At 38.1% G+C, this 18557-nt stretch overlaps 1 protein-coding gene across 1 annotated transcript; it reads left to right on the forward strand.

Annotated features, from left to right (window-relative positions):
- The first annotated feature begins 16756 nt into the window (after nucleotides 1-16756).
- On the forward strand, nucleotides 16757-18237 carry RPRM (reprimo, TP53 dependent G2 arrest mediator homolog). Its single transcript, XM_008051108.2, has one exon. It carries the CDS (start codon nucleotides 16994-16996, stop codon nucleotides 17321-17323), a length of 330 nt encoding a protein of 109 aa, XP_008049299.1. The 5' UTR covers nucleotides 16757-16993; the 3' UTR covers nucleotides 17324-18237.
- Nucleotides 18238-18557: the final 320 nt, after the last annotated feature.

Consider the following 18557-nt stretch of genomic DNA (forward strand, 5'->3'; position numbering starts at 1 on the left):
TAGGACTATAGGCTTATGCCACCATGTCTGGTTAATTTTTTTTTTATTTTTTGTAGAGATGGGCTCTCGCCATGTTGCCCAGCCTTGTCTTGAACTCCTGACTTCAAGTGATCTCTTGCCTCAGCTTCCCAAAGCACTGGGACTACAGGCATTTTATTAATTTCTTCTCTCAGCTTCATTATTTCCTGGCTTCTATTTACTTTACTCTTATCTTTCTAACTTCTGATGGTACTTTAGGTCATTCATCTTAAGCCACTCTTTTCTAACAGCACTTAAAGCCCTAAGCGTCCTCTTAAACACTAATTTTGCTACATCCCATACATTTTGATATGTTTTCATGTTATCGTTCAGTTTGAAATTTTTATTTCTGTCTTTGACCCATGGATTATTTAGAAATGGTGTTAAATTTCCAAATATTTAAGGTTTTCCTAGATGTTTTATTGTAAATGAATACTAATTTGATTCTGTCATGATCAGGCAATATGCTCTATGATATTTCAATACTTTCAGATTTAGTGAAACTAATTTTAGGGCTCAACATGTGCACTATCTTGGTGAATGTATCTAAAAAAGTGTATCCTGCAGTTGTTGAGGGTAGTATTCTATAAATATCAATTGGGACAAGATGGTTGCAGTCTATTTTTTGTTTTTCTAGCTCTGCTCCTATCCTCACTTTGATATATGCATTGTTTCTTTTTTTCTCTGTTGTTTCATTTTACTCAAATGGTTTTCTATTCCCAGCAGTGTGGGACTTTGACCTCGAAGGAAGATTTGACCGGTTTATTCTGAGCATTTATGTCTCAGTCTTCTCCTCCCAGTTTCTTCAGTCTTTTATGTAGACCAGTCATACTCAACTATTATTGAATTGTGCAAACCAGCACCCCTACAGTTTTTTGTTTGTATGTTTGAGTTGGAGTCTCACTTCGTTGCCCAAGCTGGAGTGCAGTGGCACACTCACGGCCACTCCAGCACTGACTGGCTGGGCTCCCACAATCCTTTCACCTCAGTCTTCCAAGTAGCTGGAACTACAGGTGGGCACTAACGCGACTAGTTAATTTTTTAATTTTTATTGTAGAGACAAGGTCTCATCCTCTTGCCCAGGCTGGTCTCGAACCTGTGGGTTCAGGCAATCCTCTGGCCTCGGCCTCCCAAAGTGCTGGGATTACAAGCTTCAGCCACTGCACCAGGCCACCGCTACAGTTTTAGCTAATGTTCTCCAATTGCTTGCCCAGTTTTTGTGTTACTACTTGTTAGCTGAGTTGATGTTTTCACATCCTTCAGATACCCTGTGGTGCTTTCTCCTGTCCGAATATGATACTACATTTTAGCTATGATTGGTTTGTCCCTACTCATGGTACTCATGGTATGGATGTCTTGTCACCTCAATTTGTTGCCGATCTATCTTTACGTTAAATTTTCATATCTTAATTTCTCCATGTGTTTGAATGGGAGGATTTGAAAAGATTCATAAAATATTCTACCACCACCACCATCATCTTCCCAGAATATAGAACTTAATATTTTACTTATATTTCCATCTTTATGTGTATTTTGCCATTTTAGTCATTTTTACATTTGATTTTTAAATTAGAATTTGAATGTATTTTATAAGCAACCAGATTTCCTGGCTCCACATATAGTAAAATTTATCTTCTGATTTTAAATTCTTAATTAACATAGAATTAAAGATAATATGGCTTGGGTGTGTTTCTGAATTTTGCTTATGATCTTCTAGCCTAATTTTTCTTTCATTAGTACCATACTGTTCTAGTTTTCATAGGAAATATTTATGCTCATTAGCCTACCTTACAAAATGATTTCAATAAATATCAGAGTAAATCTCCTAGGGATTTTTATTGAAATCACATTACGTTGTAGACATAATTAAAATTTTTACTATATTAGCTATTTCATCCAGGAATGTGGTATATTATTTGTTTATTCAAATCTTTTATGTTTCTTAGCACGATTTTAAAGTCTTGTGAAGTTTCACATTTTTTTCTTTTGTTTATTTTGCGTATGTTTCAGTCTATCATGAAATAATTTTCTGACATTATAATCCATTATTGGTGAATTAAAGAAAAACTATTTGGTATTTTAATGATTTAGCTTTTTCCATTTAACCCCCTAATTATAGCTATTATATTTGCATTTCATATTAATTTAAAATGCTGCTATTGATAAATTCATTGTATTGAGTCATCCACTTATTCCTAGAATAAATCATAGTTAGTTGTAGTCTAGAATTATATTAAGATACTACCAAATTGAATTAATAGATGTTCCTTTATAATTTTGCATTTAATCATAAGTAAAGCTAATCTGTGCTTATTTTTGGTATTGTAAATGGAAGGTTGGGCCACATTTGCAAAATGCATAAAGGCTCTCTACACTTACCTATGGTCCAACAGTTTTAACAGTTTGTAGGGCATGGGAATTGTTTATTTATTTATTTATTTAAATTTTTAAATTTTAGATTTGAGGATACAAGTTCATCTTTGTCACATGGGTCTATTGCATACTAGTGGGGTTTGGGCTTCTTGTGTTCACATTCCCCAAAGAGTTAAACACTACCCAATAGGTAGTTTTTGAATCCTTGTCCTCCTTCCCTCTTCTCCTCATTTAATGTCTCCCGTATCTATTATGTCCATCTTTATGTCCATTTAGCTGTGGGAACATGCAGCACTTGGTTTTCTGTTTCTAAGTTAGTTCACATAGGATAATGTCTCCAGCTTCATCTACGTCACTGCAAAGGACATGATTTCATTCTTTTTATGGCTTTATAGTATACATGGTGTATATATACTACATTTTCTTTATCCTGTCAACCGTTGATGGACACTTAGGTTTGCTACTGTGACTTTGCTACTGTGAATAGTGCTGCAAGAGCAGGTATCTTTTTTATGTAATGATTTTGTTTCTTTTGGGTAGAATCCCAGTAGTGAGATTGTGTGGTCAAATAGCAGTTCTATTTTTTGTTCTTTGAGAAATTCCCTGTTTTCCATAGAGAATGAACTAGTGTACATTCTCACCAACAGTGTATGAGCTTTCTTTTTTCTCCACATCTACAACATCTGTTGTTCTTTGACTTTTTAATGATACTTATTCTGACTGGTGTAAGATGATATCTCATTGTAGTCTTAATCTGCATTTATCTAATGATTTCTGATGTTGAGCATTTTAGAATAATTTATTTCTTAAAAGTCTGATTTAACTCATAAAGGGCCAGTATCTTTCCTGAATGCAAATTTTAATCAAGTACTTTTTCATCACTGTACCTTATTTTTGACCTGTTATGTCTTCTTAGGTCAATTTTCCTAATTTACATTTGTCTAACAATTCAATTATACTTTTAAATGTATTTGTATAAAACTATTTACAATCTTATTTTGTAATTTTGAAAATTACCTTCAGATCTGTATGTATTTGTTTTCTATGACTGCTGTATTAAATTGCAACAAGCTTAGTGACTGAAAAAAACAAAATATATCTTATACTTGTGTAGTCAGAAGTCCTAACTGGACCTCACTGAGTGAAAATCAAGTTATTGGCAGGGCTGTTTTCCAGAAACTGGGGAAAATTTGCTCCTTTGTCCTTTGTAACTTCTAGAGGTCATCCACATTCCTTGGCTCATGTCCTTTATCCTCCATCTTCAAAGCCAGAAACAGCAGTTTGAATTCTTCTCATATCATATCAATCATATCAATCATACCATATCATATCCTATCACATCACTCTGACCTGCTTTGTCTCCCTCTTCCTCATTTAAGTTCTCTTGTGATTATATTAGACCTACCCAGATAATTCAGATCATTTTTTTCAAGATCAGCCAGTTAGCAACTTTGTCCTATTTGCTACCTTTTCCTTTGCCATGTAATATATTACATTAATGAGATCTGGGTTTCAGGACATGAGCATATTTTGGTGGGACATTATTCTGCCTACAACACTGTGATTGTAAAATTATTATTTTAAGTTATGTCTTATAGTAATTGCACCATGGTCAAAAAATGTGCTGAGGTCTTGGGTTTTTTTAAATTTTAATATAGTCAAATGCTATTTATTTGGTTTCTGTGGCTTTTATTATGAGATATTCCTTTATTTATGTTTTAGTCTAGGTATCATGACTTATTTATAGCATTGATTTTATTTTGATATTGCATAAAATAGGAATCTGATTGAATTTTATCCAAATAATTTTCCCAGCCCCATTTATTCTAGAACTCATCCTTTCTCCTATTGATTTGCAATAGTTCTTCTATCTTCTAGCTTAAATCCTTAAGTACACCAGAGTATTTTTATGGCCATGTGTTTTATTCCAGAGTGATCTTTCTTACCACTCTTGCTCAAATGTTTTAAAACTTAATAGAGCAAATCTTCCCTTATCATTGTATTTATTTCAAATGTGCAGCAATCACTCTATGAATATAAATTTTTTAATCCTCTTAAAGATTTTAATTACATTAATCTAACTTATAAAGATAACACCATCTTTATGGCATTTTTTTGCCCATTCATGAATGAGACATGTCTCTCCATTTCTTTGGGTGTACTTTAATATAGCTATCTAAAGTGTTGTATTTATTTATCTTAACAATTTTACACATTCCTTAATAGCTATTCTTGTATAATTTATAGGTTAATATTTTATTTTTTAATCATGTTAATATTTTATTAGAAGTGTTATTGATTTGTCAGCTCTCTGGCTATAAAGTTTTAAAGGAGTTGAATGATTCACTCTTAATCCTATTTTTCCCACTATCACATGATATTTCTCTTTTTTAAATATTTAATTTTAAAGATGTGGGATACAATTCAGGGATAAGTATACAAATGTTCATTATGCAGTTATCCTTGTTGATGAAGTGTGCCCCTCTGGCAGAATTATTAAATTATGTGTTTCTCTTTTATCCAAGCACATTACTGGAAATTTGTCATATGGGCAATAGTTTCTTTTAATATTTTCTATATATAATTATTATCTCTATATATAATCCAAAAATTGAAGTTTAAAGAAATTCCAGTAAGTTCATGAAAAATATAGTTAACTTTTGATGCCACTAGAATATAATCTAGAAGAAATCATCGTAACAGAGATATTCCTGTCACAAGGACTGAGCAAATTATTTCCATGTGCCAGGACATGTCATCTTCCAGACAGAAAAGGTTAACAGTCTGCTTTGAATTTGCATTGTTGAGTGTTGCATTGCTGAAGTTTTCTCTTTGAATGACATATTCTAACTATGCATGCTATGAAATTTATTTTGCAATAGTTTTGATATGCTATTATTAACACAATTTATATACTCCTAAGTATCTTGCTTAAGAGCCAATGTGTCTTAGAAACCATTTGTATACACATAATCTTCCCTATTATGCCCTTAATATAAAGTTTCTCTTAAAAATGATGGGTTGTCTTGACTTACCCAGCCTATAGAAACAGGCTGGAAAGTCCAAGGTCATGGTGCCAGCACACACTGAGGGTCTCCTTGCTGCATCCTTACACAGCAGAAGGCAGAATGGCATGACAGGATAAACCCTTCATCAAGTTCCTTTATAAGGGCACCTAATTCCATTCATGAGGAAGAAATCCTTGGCCTAATAGCCTCTTAAAGCCCTCACTTCTGAAAGTGTCAAATCATAGCAAGCTCCATTATTCCTTCTTCTTGGATTTTCAATTATCTAAGTCTTTTAATATTGAAAATAGCTTTTGACATATCACAGATGCATCATCCAGAATTTGGATTCAAAATTGTCACTATATCAGATCCATAGAGATTAAATCCAAGACAGGTTCTTCAGCTATAATATTGTAGAATGCAGTCAGACCACCTGCTGCATTGAAGAACCACCAAAGACGTCATTAGCTGGGTAGAACACAGAGCTGGCTGGTGACTATCAAAGTGAAAGTGGGTCACTCAGCAGCTGAAAAAAATTATTTGCAAGGCATCACAAAAGCTTCATTTATAGCTGTGTATTATAGCTCTAGGTTGCTGAGAAACAAATAGTGCCTAAAAGAACACCCTCGCAAGAAGGACTGAGAGTTACTGCTCAGTGTGTGTGAATGTGACATACCAAATGCAGAGACAGACTACAACAAGAAGAGTGGTCATCGCAGATAAAGAACGGAGATTACCCAGGTAGAAATGCCTTCTCTGATAATTTTAGTCAGGTTCACCATGGGCACAGTGGCCTCTTGCACAAAGGTGTCCAGCATGACTGAAGAAACTGAAACTAAAATGTGAATGTTCATGTCTTAGATGCTGTCTTCAGTAAATTACAAAATGAAATTCTAGAAACGAAGGGCCACCTTCTTTGGGCTCTCAGGCGTCTCTGCTGTGATATATTTAACATTTAAGGCACAAGTCTTTCTATTGTTCCCAGAGGTTTTACTTACCTTAATATTCCTTAGCACTGCCTGCAGAGAATCTTTCTAAAATGCAAATCTGCCTTTTTTAGTTGGCTGCTTTAAAACCTTTCAATGTCTATCCATGGCTTTCAAGTGGAAATCCAAATTCCATGAGATGACATAAAAAGCCCTTCATGATCTGGCCTCTGCAAATTTTTTGATCATTCCCCAACTTGTGGTAGTCAATGCTCCAAAAATACAGAATTAATTGCATGCAAAAGAAGTAAAATACATGTTATCTTATGCGTCGGTGCATGTAGCAAGCATCACTTGGCTAGTTTCTCTCCTGCTCATCCTTCACAACACAGCTCATGTATCATTGTCCTTGTTACAACCCTCCCAGTGCCCCAGTCTGCATTAGATGCTCTTCATATATTTCACATAGAACTCATCAGAGGCTGCAATAATTGCCTCTTTGCTGGCCTGCCCCCCTAATTCCTGGAAGGCAGAATCTGTGTCCCTTTGTTCTATACCTTTAGAGACTCCATAAATTTATTTATTTATTTCCTGAATAAATACCCTAATTAATTGCCATAAAAGTCTTGGAGAAGGAGAAGAGGTTGACAGATAAGGAAATTGAACAGAATGATATTGGTAGGCAACTTGCCTAATGACATCTATCACATTGACTTTTAATATTTTTCAACTGCAAAATCACAGGTGTGCATACAGTTAAGTGTTAGACTATTGTTGTCTCTATGATCAGTGTATAAACACAGAAGTGCTGCCACCCCCGCTTATTATCTGAAAGTAGATGACCATTGTTTCCCTCCACTGTGTCTACACATTTGCAGAAGACTTAAATCTTGATGAGTTCAAATATACGAGTCTAAATTGAACATTCTATTAGAGACATTTTCTTTTCCTCCTTTGCTTTCAAGATGATTTCTCCTTCATATTTTACATAAATATTGGAGTAAAACAACATAAACTTGCTCTACGGAAATAGATATAATCCTACCTTAGTTTAATTGAGCTGAAGCTGAGAATTAAAGAAATACCATCTTGCATGTTACCTTGCAGTCACCTGTTCCTCCTTATCTCGTAGCTAGTGCAACTCCTGTTTCTTAAAGATGGGAAGGGAGGCATCAGTTGACATGGAAGGTTTTCACCAGCCCCGTGGCTTTTTCACTTGAAAGTTTAAATTATGCAGGCTTTAAACTGTGGGCAGAAAATCAGAGTGAAATAATGACAAAAATTCTGTGGAGGCAAAAATGTCTATGCTGCACATCTAAAAATAGGATGCTATAGGTTTACAATGTATCATTCTGAAAACTTCTCAGCATGCTTGGTGGTCAGAATTTTTAAATCAAGCATGGGGTGAATTATTACATGCTTTTCTTGGCCTCTTATTTCTACAACAGTAAGAAGCATTAACAGACCAGAGCACTGTACCTACTACTCACCACATTATTCCACATGACTGTGCTTTTCAAGAAAGCTTTCATTCAGTGCGGTCACCTGGGTAACACAAGGACAGATTTCACTCTCCTCCCACAGAAAGATGTAAGCCGTTACTGGATGTCATATGTAACAGATCCAGGGAATATATTTAAATAAAAGAAAGACACAGGCACTTGGTTTAACTTTTATTGTCCTCCCTGCAACCCTATCCCAGTTGTTTTGCTTCTGAACTACCTTTATCAAATAATAATTTTGAATACCGTAAGAGAATAGTTATTAAAATCAAAAGATAAGTTAGACACAGTCTCAAAATTTTAGAAACTTAAAGTTTAGAAATTTTGTTAAAATTAAGGTTACATATTTTTTATTGTAAAGAAAACTATATTTGAAATCTCTTATTTAACTTCTAAATTTGAAAATTGTGTCAGTATTATTATTTACCTATAGACAAACTGTTTGGGATGGGGACACACTTCTTTTACACCAAAATACCATCCAAATAGTCCATTGTGTTAAATGTAAAGCAATGCTAAAAATATCAAAAAGTTTTTAAAATATAAAAAGAGTAATATTTAAATAATAACTAAATTATGGATGAGGATGAACCTTATAAGTTTAAAAACACTGAAAGAAATCGCAGATGAAAGTATTGAAGTATCTATATATGTAAGATAATTCCATATACCCCAAAAGATTATAGCCCAATCTGTAAGACAAATGAACTGGAAATAGATTACAAACATTTCATACAAACGGTTAATATTGGTGATCAAGAAAGGCATTATAAATCAATATGACCATTGAGAAATAAACAAAGAACCTGAACATAAAGTCTACAAGCAGGATATATAGTTTGTAACAAATATGTAGAAAAATCAACTAAAAAATATACAACTTTAAACAAGGTACCACTTTTTCCCTATCAAACTTGCAACTATAATTTTTGAAATCATAACACTTGATGCTCAAGAGCAGTGTTTCCTGGGGGTTTACCAAAAATACAAAATTTTAGGAATCATCCCAGACCCACCAAAGCAGAATCCCAGTGGCTAGATCCTGGAAGCAAGTTTGGAAAACTCTAATTCAATTGGCTTACAGTAGGACCTAGAAACCAGTCACCTCCCATCCCCGCGGTGGTCATCTTAAGATAATGAAAGCTTAGACATTTAACATAATATCATAAGAAAGGAATAATACTATAAGAAAGAGTTTGGCAGTAGCCGGAAACTGCCGCGAGTAGAGGCAAATAATATCAATAATGGTACCTGATTTCAAACCAGGCCTAGTGGGGACTAAATGGGGGGCGTCCAAACTTTTCCTGTACTATGACCACTTTTATACATAATCCTGAAGTGTACTCCACATCTTTAAAATAAAAATAAAAATAAAAAACCTTAAGCAATGGCTGTCAACAAAGCTGATCTATTGAATTATCTAGACAATTTTAAGAAAAGCTGACACTTGGGTCATACTCCCAGAAATTCTGATTTAATTATTGTGGGTTTGGTTTGGGTATCAGAATTTTTAAAAGTTCTTTAGATGAGTCTAACATGTAGCCAAAGTTAAAAACTATGGTTCTAGAGGGTATGATAAAATGGGTATGCTTCCCAAATGGGAGTAATGATTGATACACACTTTTTTTGCAAATAATTTGGTTATTTATTGCAATATTATTAAAAATAATATTGCTTTCAAAGCAGGAGGCATCACACTTCCAGACTTCAAATTTTACTCTAAGGCTACAGTAATCAAAACAGCCTGGTATTGGTACAAGAACAGGCACATAGACCAATGGAACAGGATAGAGATTCTGAAAGCAAAATATTAATTTCTCAACCAACTCATCTTTGACAAAACCTCTAACAACAGCCACTGGGGAGAGGAGAACCTATTTAGTAAATGGTGCTGGGAAAACTGGCTGATCACATACAGAAGATTGAAACAGGACCCCTACATATCCCCATACACAAAAATTACTCTAAATGGATCAAAGACCTAAACGTAAAACCTCAAACTATAAGAATCTTAGAAAATGCAGGAGACACCCTTATGAAAATTGGAACTGGCAACCAATTCCTATTCAGAATCCTAAATGCCGATACCTTAAGAAATAAGATAGACAAGCGGGACTTCATCAAACTAACGAGGTTCTGCATAGCAAAAGAAACCCTCAAGAGAGCAGAGAGAGAGCACACAGAATGGGAAAAAAATATTTGCCAACTGTATATCTGATAAAGGCCTAACTTCTCGGATCTACGAGGAACTCAAATGCGCCAAAAGAAAAAAACAAACAGCCCCATTAAAAAGTGGGTAAAAGACACATGAATGGACATTTCTCAAAAGAAGAGATACGGGCAGCCAACAGACACATGAAAAAGTGCCCAGCCTCACTCATCATCAGAGAAATGCAAATCAAACCCACATTGAGATACCACCTAACATCAGTAAGAATGGCCATCATCAATAAAACAACCAACAACAGATGCTGGCAAGGATGCAGAAAAAAGGAACGCTTCTACGCTGCTGGTGAGAATACAAACTAGCGCAACCTCTTGGGAAACAGTGAGGAGATATCTGAAAGAACTAGACATTGACCTTCCATATGATCCAGCAATCCTCCTATTAGGAATACACCCGGAGGAACTCAAATCATTCTACAAAAAATATACCTGCATACACATGTTTATTGCAGCACTCTTCACAATACCAAAAACAGAACCAACCATGCTGCCCATCGAAGCTGGACTAGATAAAAAATATATATAAGCCGGGCTCGGTGGCTCAGCCTGTAATCCCGTGCTTTAGGAGGCTGAGGTGAGTGGATTGCCTGAGCCCGTGGATTCAAGACCCACCTGGGCAACTTGGCGAGACGTCATCTCTACAATAAATCAAGAAATCAGCCGGGCATGGTAGCGCGTGCCTGTAATTCCGGCTACTCGGAAGGCTGAGGCGGAAGGATCGCCGGAGCCCAGCAGGTCAAGGCTGCAGTGGCCAGGAGCAGCCACTGCACTCCAGTCTGGGTGACAGAGTGAGACTCCAACTCAAAAAAAAAAAAAAAAAAAAAAAAAAAAAAAAATATATATATATATATATATATATATATATATATATATGGTACATATACACAATAGAACATTATGCAGCTATAAAGAAGGACAAACATATGGACTTCGCAGCAACTTGGAGAAATTTAGAGTCGATCATTCTCAGTGATCTATCACAGAAACAAAGATCAGAGTACCATATGTTATCACTCATAATGGACCTTGGACAATTATAATACTATAAGAAAGGGATTGGCAGTAGTGGGAAACTAACGGGGAGGGGTGGGATTGGCAGTGGAGGAAAACTGCTAGAGGAGGGGCACACTTCATCAACAAGGATACCTGCATAATCAACATGTATATACCTAACCCTGAATTGTATCCCACAACTTTATAATAAATAATAATAATATTATTGTTTTCACTAAAATTACAATTTTGATAATTAATTCTATTGGTGTAATATAAACAAAGAAAACATGAGCAAAAATGTACTTTGTGTAATTAATTCAATAACAATATTTGAGATCAACATAACTATTCAGTTATAGAGTAAAGATTTAATGAACAGTGCTACGCACACATAATGAAGAACTATACTCATTTAAAGATACATTTAAGTTTTTAATGTCATGGGAAAATACTTATAGTGTTAAGGACGAAAAGCAAGGTATAAAATTTTATTTACTACATTGTTTTGACTACATTGAAATAAGCATAGCAAGGAAAGCAAAGCAAAGACAAGAAGAAAATATTCTACATTACTAATGGTGGGTATCTTTATGCTATAGGGATGACGAATTGGGGGGGTTATTTTCTAAGTTTTCTGTATTTTCAAAGCTGTATATAGTTATTTCATATATAACTTAAAATATTTAGAATTTTTATTGTGACGAAGAACACAGAACATAAAACCTGCCATTTTAATACGTTTATGTGTACAGTTAAGTGATATGAACTGTCATTTATGCAACCAGCACTCCAACATTTCCAGAACTTTTTCACCTTTCTCAACCAAAACTATGTACCCATTAGACATTAACTCCCCATTACTCCATCCTCAACTCCTGATAACTACCATTCTACTTTTTGTCTTAAAGAATTTGACTATTCTAGGAAACTTATGTAAGTGGAATCATAAAATATGTATTCCTTTGTATCTGGCTTATTTCATTCAGTTTAATGTCTTCAGGTTCATGTTGTAGCATGTGCCAAAATTTCATTCTTTTCAAGGCAGAATAATCTTCCATTTATATATATACAACATTTTGCTTATCACCTTATTTGTTCATAGACATTTGGGTTGTTTTTAGCTTTTGTGAACAATATTGCCATGAACATCAGTATATGTACATATAACTGTTTAATTATGTTTTCAATTTTTAGGAGTATATACCTAGAAGTGGAATTGCTGGATCATGTGGAAATTCTACATTTAATTCTTTGAGGAACCACCTTGGTGGTTTCCACTGTGGCTGCATCATCTTACATTCCTACCAGCAATGCACAAGGATTCCGATTTCTCCATGTCCTTGGCATTTTTTACATACCAAGGTCAATCACTTTTTGGGGAAATCTTTCTAAAATGTGTCACTCACTTTCCAGTATTCTTAAAAGAAAACTATTAAACAAAATTTAACTTTTTTCTTTTAATGATCTATGCACATTGAGTCCCTCCTCAGGAACTATTGCAATACATATGTATTTGAGATCTTGCTATTTGCTAGATAACGTTCCCAGTTATTTCTATACAACAGATCAATCGAATCCTTTCAAAATTCTGTGAAATATTATTCTCATTTCACAGATTAGTAAATGATATACACAGAGATTTAAAAACAAAAACTAGCCCAAATCACATGGCTAGGAAGTAAAGACAGCAGGATCCAAGCCATGCCTACATACATTCCTTGCCCTTTAGACGGTTTGTCTCTATATTAAATGTCTCCAAACTAATATTTTATGCTCTTAGAAAATCTGTGTATGCTGTTTAACATTTAGTTTAGGGTTTTTTTCCTTCTGGTGTTAACTCCTTGTGGTTATAAATGCACCTACCTCTAGCCATTTCCTCCTTTCCAGTTCATATATTGATACTGATATCCTGTCATCAAGAAAAACAGATAAAGTAGAGAGTTAAAACTGTGTGAAAAATGAAAGTGTGTAGATTCTGAGAAAAAATTTGAAGGATTAATCTAAGGGGAAAATATACGGACTTAGGTAATTGGTTTTTATGATATCTATTTTGGTGGTTCAATGACCTATTTTACTTATTTCAGGTCTTTGTATGTTTCAGTTAATGAGTCTACTGCTATGAATGACTTCTGAAAAATGAGTTACTACTACTTGCATCATATAATGCAATATATTTTTATTTTTGCAAAATATTGCCTCAAAGCAATAAATATTCTTTTAATGTCTGATATTCTCTTTTTAAAAATGTCTACTTAATATTTTCATAATATACAAAAAGAGAGAATCAAGGAAAAGTTCTTCGGTATTGAAAGCTCCTGGTCTTACACCAAGGCTATTCAAACAATGCATTACAGCTGCCATCAATATCCAGCTGAAATGCCCTTGCAGAATTTATTATATGTGCCAAGTAATTTTATATATTTATGACATATTCTCTGGGAAGAGTAGGCAAGTGCTTCTGTCCTTGTATAACATGTATATTGCAAAATGTTGAGCACTTAACTCTCAAAAAATCAAATCTACTTATTTCCAATGAAGTGGAAGAGGGCACTAGTTAAGTAAATACAGCACTCAGTCCTTCTATGTATTAAAAACTTTTTCTTCAAAGTGAATTCTCAGTACGTTCTCCCATACCATATTACCATCTCACTGGAAATTATTTTTTTTTCAATATCATCATTTATTAAGGGCTTCTTTTCTTACACTTATAGGATTTTCTTAGGAAACAGGTGAATAAAAGGAGTAAATCTGAGAGGACACTGTTCACTCAAAATACAGAAGGAAAAGAATAAATAATAGGTTTCTGTAGAAAAGTTCTAGGAGTAGGGGAGGGAGGGAGGGAGGAGAGTGGGAAGCACCTGACAACACAAAGTTTACTTGGTCCACTATGGGGGGAGTGAGGGTCAGTTAGAAGCCCAAACCTCATCTGCATGCTGCCTACTTATATAGTTAATCCTCATTTGTACTCCACATCTCTATTAAAAAAAAATGAAGTTTTAAAAAAAAAAAAGAAAGAAAGAAAATCTCCAGCAGCCCAGATCCTCTTCAGTCCATGAGTGAGTGATAACTGTACTATTAGGTTTACAGTTACTTTTCCTCTAAATACTCCACGTAATTTTATTCAACAAAATCAGAGTTAAGGGAAGGGAAATATGGGAAACAATCCCATTGTTTTGCTGAACAAAACCAGAGATTTGAAGTAATCGATGAGGAATAACCATTATCTTCTTACTCAGTGAGTTTGTGGCTGATTGATAGCTAAACCTGAAAGAAAGGAAACAAAATCAGAGTATTACATTATGTTTCTGATCTAAAGCTTTGACTAGATATAAAACCTCCCCCTGGACTCCACTGTTTGATCATTTTAACACTGACTTCTGACTAAAACAGCAATACTTTTAAAAAATTTTTTATTTTAAATATGTGGGGTACAATTCAGGGTTAGGTATACAAATGTTCATGATGCAGGTACCCTTGTTGATGAACTGTGACTCCCCCTCCCCTGGCAGTTTCCCACTACTATTAATCCCACCTCTCTCCTCCCCTGGCAATACTGTTAACAGCAATAAATCTACTCAAATTCTGATAATGATTTAACAAACATTTTTAGCATCCTGCCATAATAGACCTAAAACGCACTATAAACTAATTCTATTGAGTTTTGCCACATAAAGAAGGGGTTAGTCCCTCTCTATTAATCCATACCCAACACACTATTCTGTGCAAGTTAACAGCCCTGGAGGTGGGTCTCTATTCTCTGAACTTTCGCTTTTTTGAACTTCTATGACTTTCCTCTACTCATTCATTTCAGTATTGTTTTATGTTGTCCTAACTTTTTTGTAAATTATTTCACATATGCATCATGTTTTATTGTTCTTAAGTATCACCCACATTAAACACGGTAGACTGATTATATAGTAAGATTTAAATAAATTATTTCCAATCATTAATAAATTTGTTCAAAGAAGAAATTGAGAGTGGGACATTCTTCAGGCTGATTAAACCACAGAAAACTAGAGCAACAGGCTAAGTGAACTGTAGATGAAGCCTAAGCATGGGTTTTCAACTTTTAAATGTCTAAACAATAGCTATTTAAAAAAATCAAACTAAACAATAGCTATTTTAAAAAACCAAACTGATCATTACAGCTGATATACAATAAACATTCAAAAATTAAAAACTCTTAACTGGAAGGTATTTTATTCTATTTTACGATAGTCATATAGTAGTACAAAAGCATTTAAAGAAATCTGCGAATATGACATAAATAATGTTTGAGGGGACAAAAATAAAATTCACTGAGCAAAGTGGACCTAAAAGTAGAGTAGAAAATGGCAAGACAGCTACTATTTTTTTCAGTGTTATTTTTATTTCTGGTTGAAAATTACTTATATGGAGTACAACTTGTATACATTGTGGACTGATCAAATCAGAATAATTACCTCAAATGTTCATCATTTCTTTGTGGTGAGAACACAATAGAAATTCAATGGAAACATAGTAAAGTACTTCATTAAAAGTTTGTACTGGCCTTCAAGTTACTGGTTTCCAGCTGTCACAGCTGAAATAAAGGAAGAGGGAGGAAGGAAGGAAAAAAGGGAGGAAGGGGGGAAGAAAGAAAGGGAAAGAAAGTAGAAAAAAGGGAAAACCCTGAAGTACTCTTTAAGAGTTTAGGAAATGTGATCTGATGGGTTTATAAAATTTCACTAAAACCACAGCAAGATCACAGTGGTTGGGAGACTCAATCAGGTCCCTAAAACATCTGTAGTTGTTTTAAAATGACAAAGGGTGAAATGCTTCAGCATATGGAAAATGAAGAGGGCTTCCAGCAGTTGGCCAGCGTTCTAGGTGACTGATGTTGGTGAGCAATTCCCTTAAACAACTGATTTACTGCCAACAGACAGAATGCTGAAAGTACATCCAAAAACTCATCTGCAATTAAAATTACAAGCCAGTGGTCACTCTATCCACCTCCTCTACCAGAGAGGTGACCCTGCTCCTGGCAACCACCATCTCCACACAATGGCCACAGAGGAGTACCTCTTCTAATCTCCTTTCTTGCAGCTCAAACCTCACAATAAAAACCTGCCTTGCTCCGTCTCCCAATCGCCTTTGTAAAGAGGGGTGGAAGTAGAGCCTTTCTCCCTCCCCTCTCCCTCCTTCCCTCCCTCTCTCCTTCCCTCCCTCCCTTCCATCCTCCTCTTTCTTTCCTTCCATATTAACCGCTTAGTAAAACAAACAAAATTCTCAGATCATCCCGCTCCGGTGGCAGACGAGACGGAGTCAGGCACAGGCGGCATCGGGCCGTTGCCTTCGCCAGCACCATCTGGCACCTGCGACTCATCCCCACTTTCCATCCGCCCAGAGGTCAGAGGGGCAGCAGGCAAAGGACAAGCAGAGCCGGTGCGTCCCAGTTCCTCTGAAACTTTCAACTGACTGCACCCTCCCTCGACAAACTCCTTCGTCATCCATCAAGCCAGAAGAGTACGGCGACCTCTGCCTGGCCTCTGGAGTAGCAAAAGAGACGAAGCAAGAAAAGTCAGACGAGGTTCGCCCTTTGCCTCCACCGCCCAACAGCAGCGCGCGCAGAGCGGCGGCGCGGCCGGGAGGGGCCGCTGTTTGCTCAGAGCAGCCGCCGCGGCCCGCACCTCCCACGGCCCGGCTGGCCCAGCCCCGCCAAGTTCCAACAGCCCCCAGTAGAGCGAGCTCCGGGAACAAGCGTCGCCCGGGCAGGAGCGGGCCGCGTAGCAGAGCCGAGCTGCGACGCGCGTCGGAGAGGCTCCTGGGAAACTCCCACGGCCCGGGGACTTTGGAAGAGAGCGCGCGACGAGCCCTCGCGCGCACAAGTCCGCAAGGGAGCGCTCAGCGCGGCACCTGTTCCTCCCGCGCCACCCACTTCTCCCCCTCGGACCCGTGCTCCCCGGGGCGCCCGCCCGCTCCTGCGATGAATCCGGCGCTGGGCAACCAGACCGACGTGGCGGGCCTGTTGCTGGCCAACAGCAGCGAGGCGCTGGAGCGCGCCATGCGCTGCTGCACCCAGGCCTCCGTGGTGACCGACGACGGCTTCGCCGAGGGCGGCCCGGACGAGCGCAGCCTGTACATCATGCGCGTGGTGCAGATCGCCGTCATGTGCGTGCTCTCGCTCACCGTGGTCTTCGGCATCTTCTTCCTCGGCTGCAACCTGCTCATCAAGTCCGAGGGCATGATCAACTTCCTGGTGAAGGACCGGAGGCCGTCTAAGGAGGTGGAGGCAGTGGTCGTGGGGCCCTACTAACCGGTCCTTCGGCCCCGCGGCAGCCGCCCCGACGCGTCCCCACTTCGCCAGCTGGGCGGTGTCCCTCCCCATCACAGGCTGGGTGAAGCAAACCTGTCGGAGTCAATTATTTCTCTTGACTTCTACCTTTCCGGGAAGAGCGAACCGTTTCTTGATCGCCCTCCGAAAGTCCCCATGCCTAGCTGGAGGAGGAGAGCGCCCTGACTTCTGGACTCAGCAGCAAGTGGCGAGAAGCGGGCGAGTGGGGCGCAGAACTTTGGAAGCTGCTACTTGCTTGGAATGCGGGGAGACCGACGGGGCGAAGGCCCTTCTCCACCCGCAGGTGGGCCAAGCGCTGGGGGCAGGTGGAGAGGGCGGGCAGGGGAACGACCCAGCGGCACCCATCGCCTAGTGACCCCCAAAGTGACCTGTTTATACGCCATGCAACAGACCTAATGGGGTCGCACAAATCCGTGTCCGGGTTCGCGTCCACTCTTGCTCGCTCCAGCCCTGGCGGGCAGAGGCGATAAATACCTTTGATTGACTGTAACGTGCTGTTTTAAGGGATTTTGTGTCTGTTTGCTTGAATACAACTATTTGATAAATCCTTTTCTGCCCCCATGGCCTGTTTGCCTGCCGGGCGGGGTGGGGGGGGTAGAGTTTTGTCGTCGGGGAGAAGGGGTGGGGGAGGGGGGAGCCTGCAAATGTGAACGGGGTGAGTTGTTTCTTTTAGTGCGTTTCCAGCTGGGTCTTTTCGGGGGTGGGGGGAGGCTAGCGTTCCAGCTGGCCTGGCAACAAAGACCCAGAATAGAACTCGTAGCTCGTGACTGCACGGTTTACGCCACAAAAGTGCTCTTGACATCGTGACACCGTTTTGACTTTTTTTTTTCTTATTTGACATTCCCTTAATAAATACAACAATTACGTGTTTTGTTCCTGGGCTCCTGGTGGTCATTCTGCGCTCCCCGCAAGGGGGAACAGGCGGCAGTGAGGAGTCTGTCCCTGCCAGGGGAATCGCCCTGGAGAGCGGCGATTCAACTCTTGGATCCCACAGAGGGGCGAGGGTGGGGGTGAGACGAGTGAGGCACAGCCAAGCCCCAGGCACAGGAGCCGCCCTGGAGGCAGTAGCCTTTGTTTTCCCTCGTCGTTAATATTTTATATTTCATTTAGTCTCAGCTCTCAGGTAGGCGAGACGGCAGGAGGGCCCCCGCGGGAAGATTACACTTCCGTGCCAGGCTCCGGCGGGAAACCAGGA

This window comes from Carlito syrichta, unplaced genomic scaffold, assembly GCF_000164805.1.
Source record: "Carlito syrichta isolate Samal-C Ts95f unplaced genomic scaffold, Tarsius_syrichta-2.0.1 Scaffold164379, whole genome shotgun sequence".
In the NCBI taxonomy this organism is placed as follows: domain Eukaryota; kingdom Metazoa; phylum Chordata; class Mammalia; order Primates; family Tarsiidae; genus Carlito; species Carlito syrichta.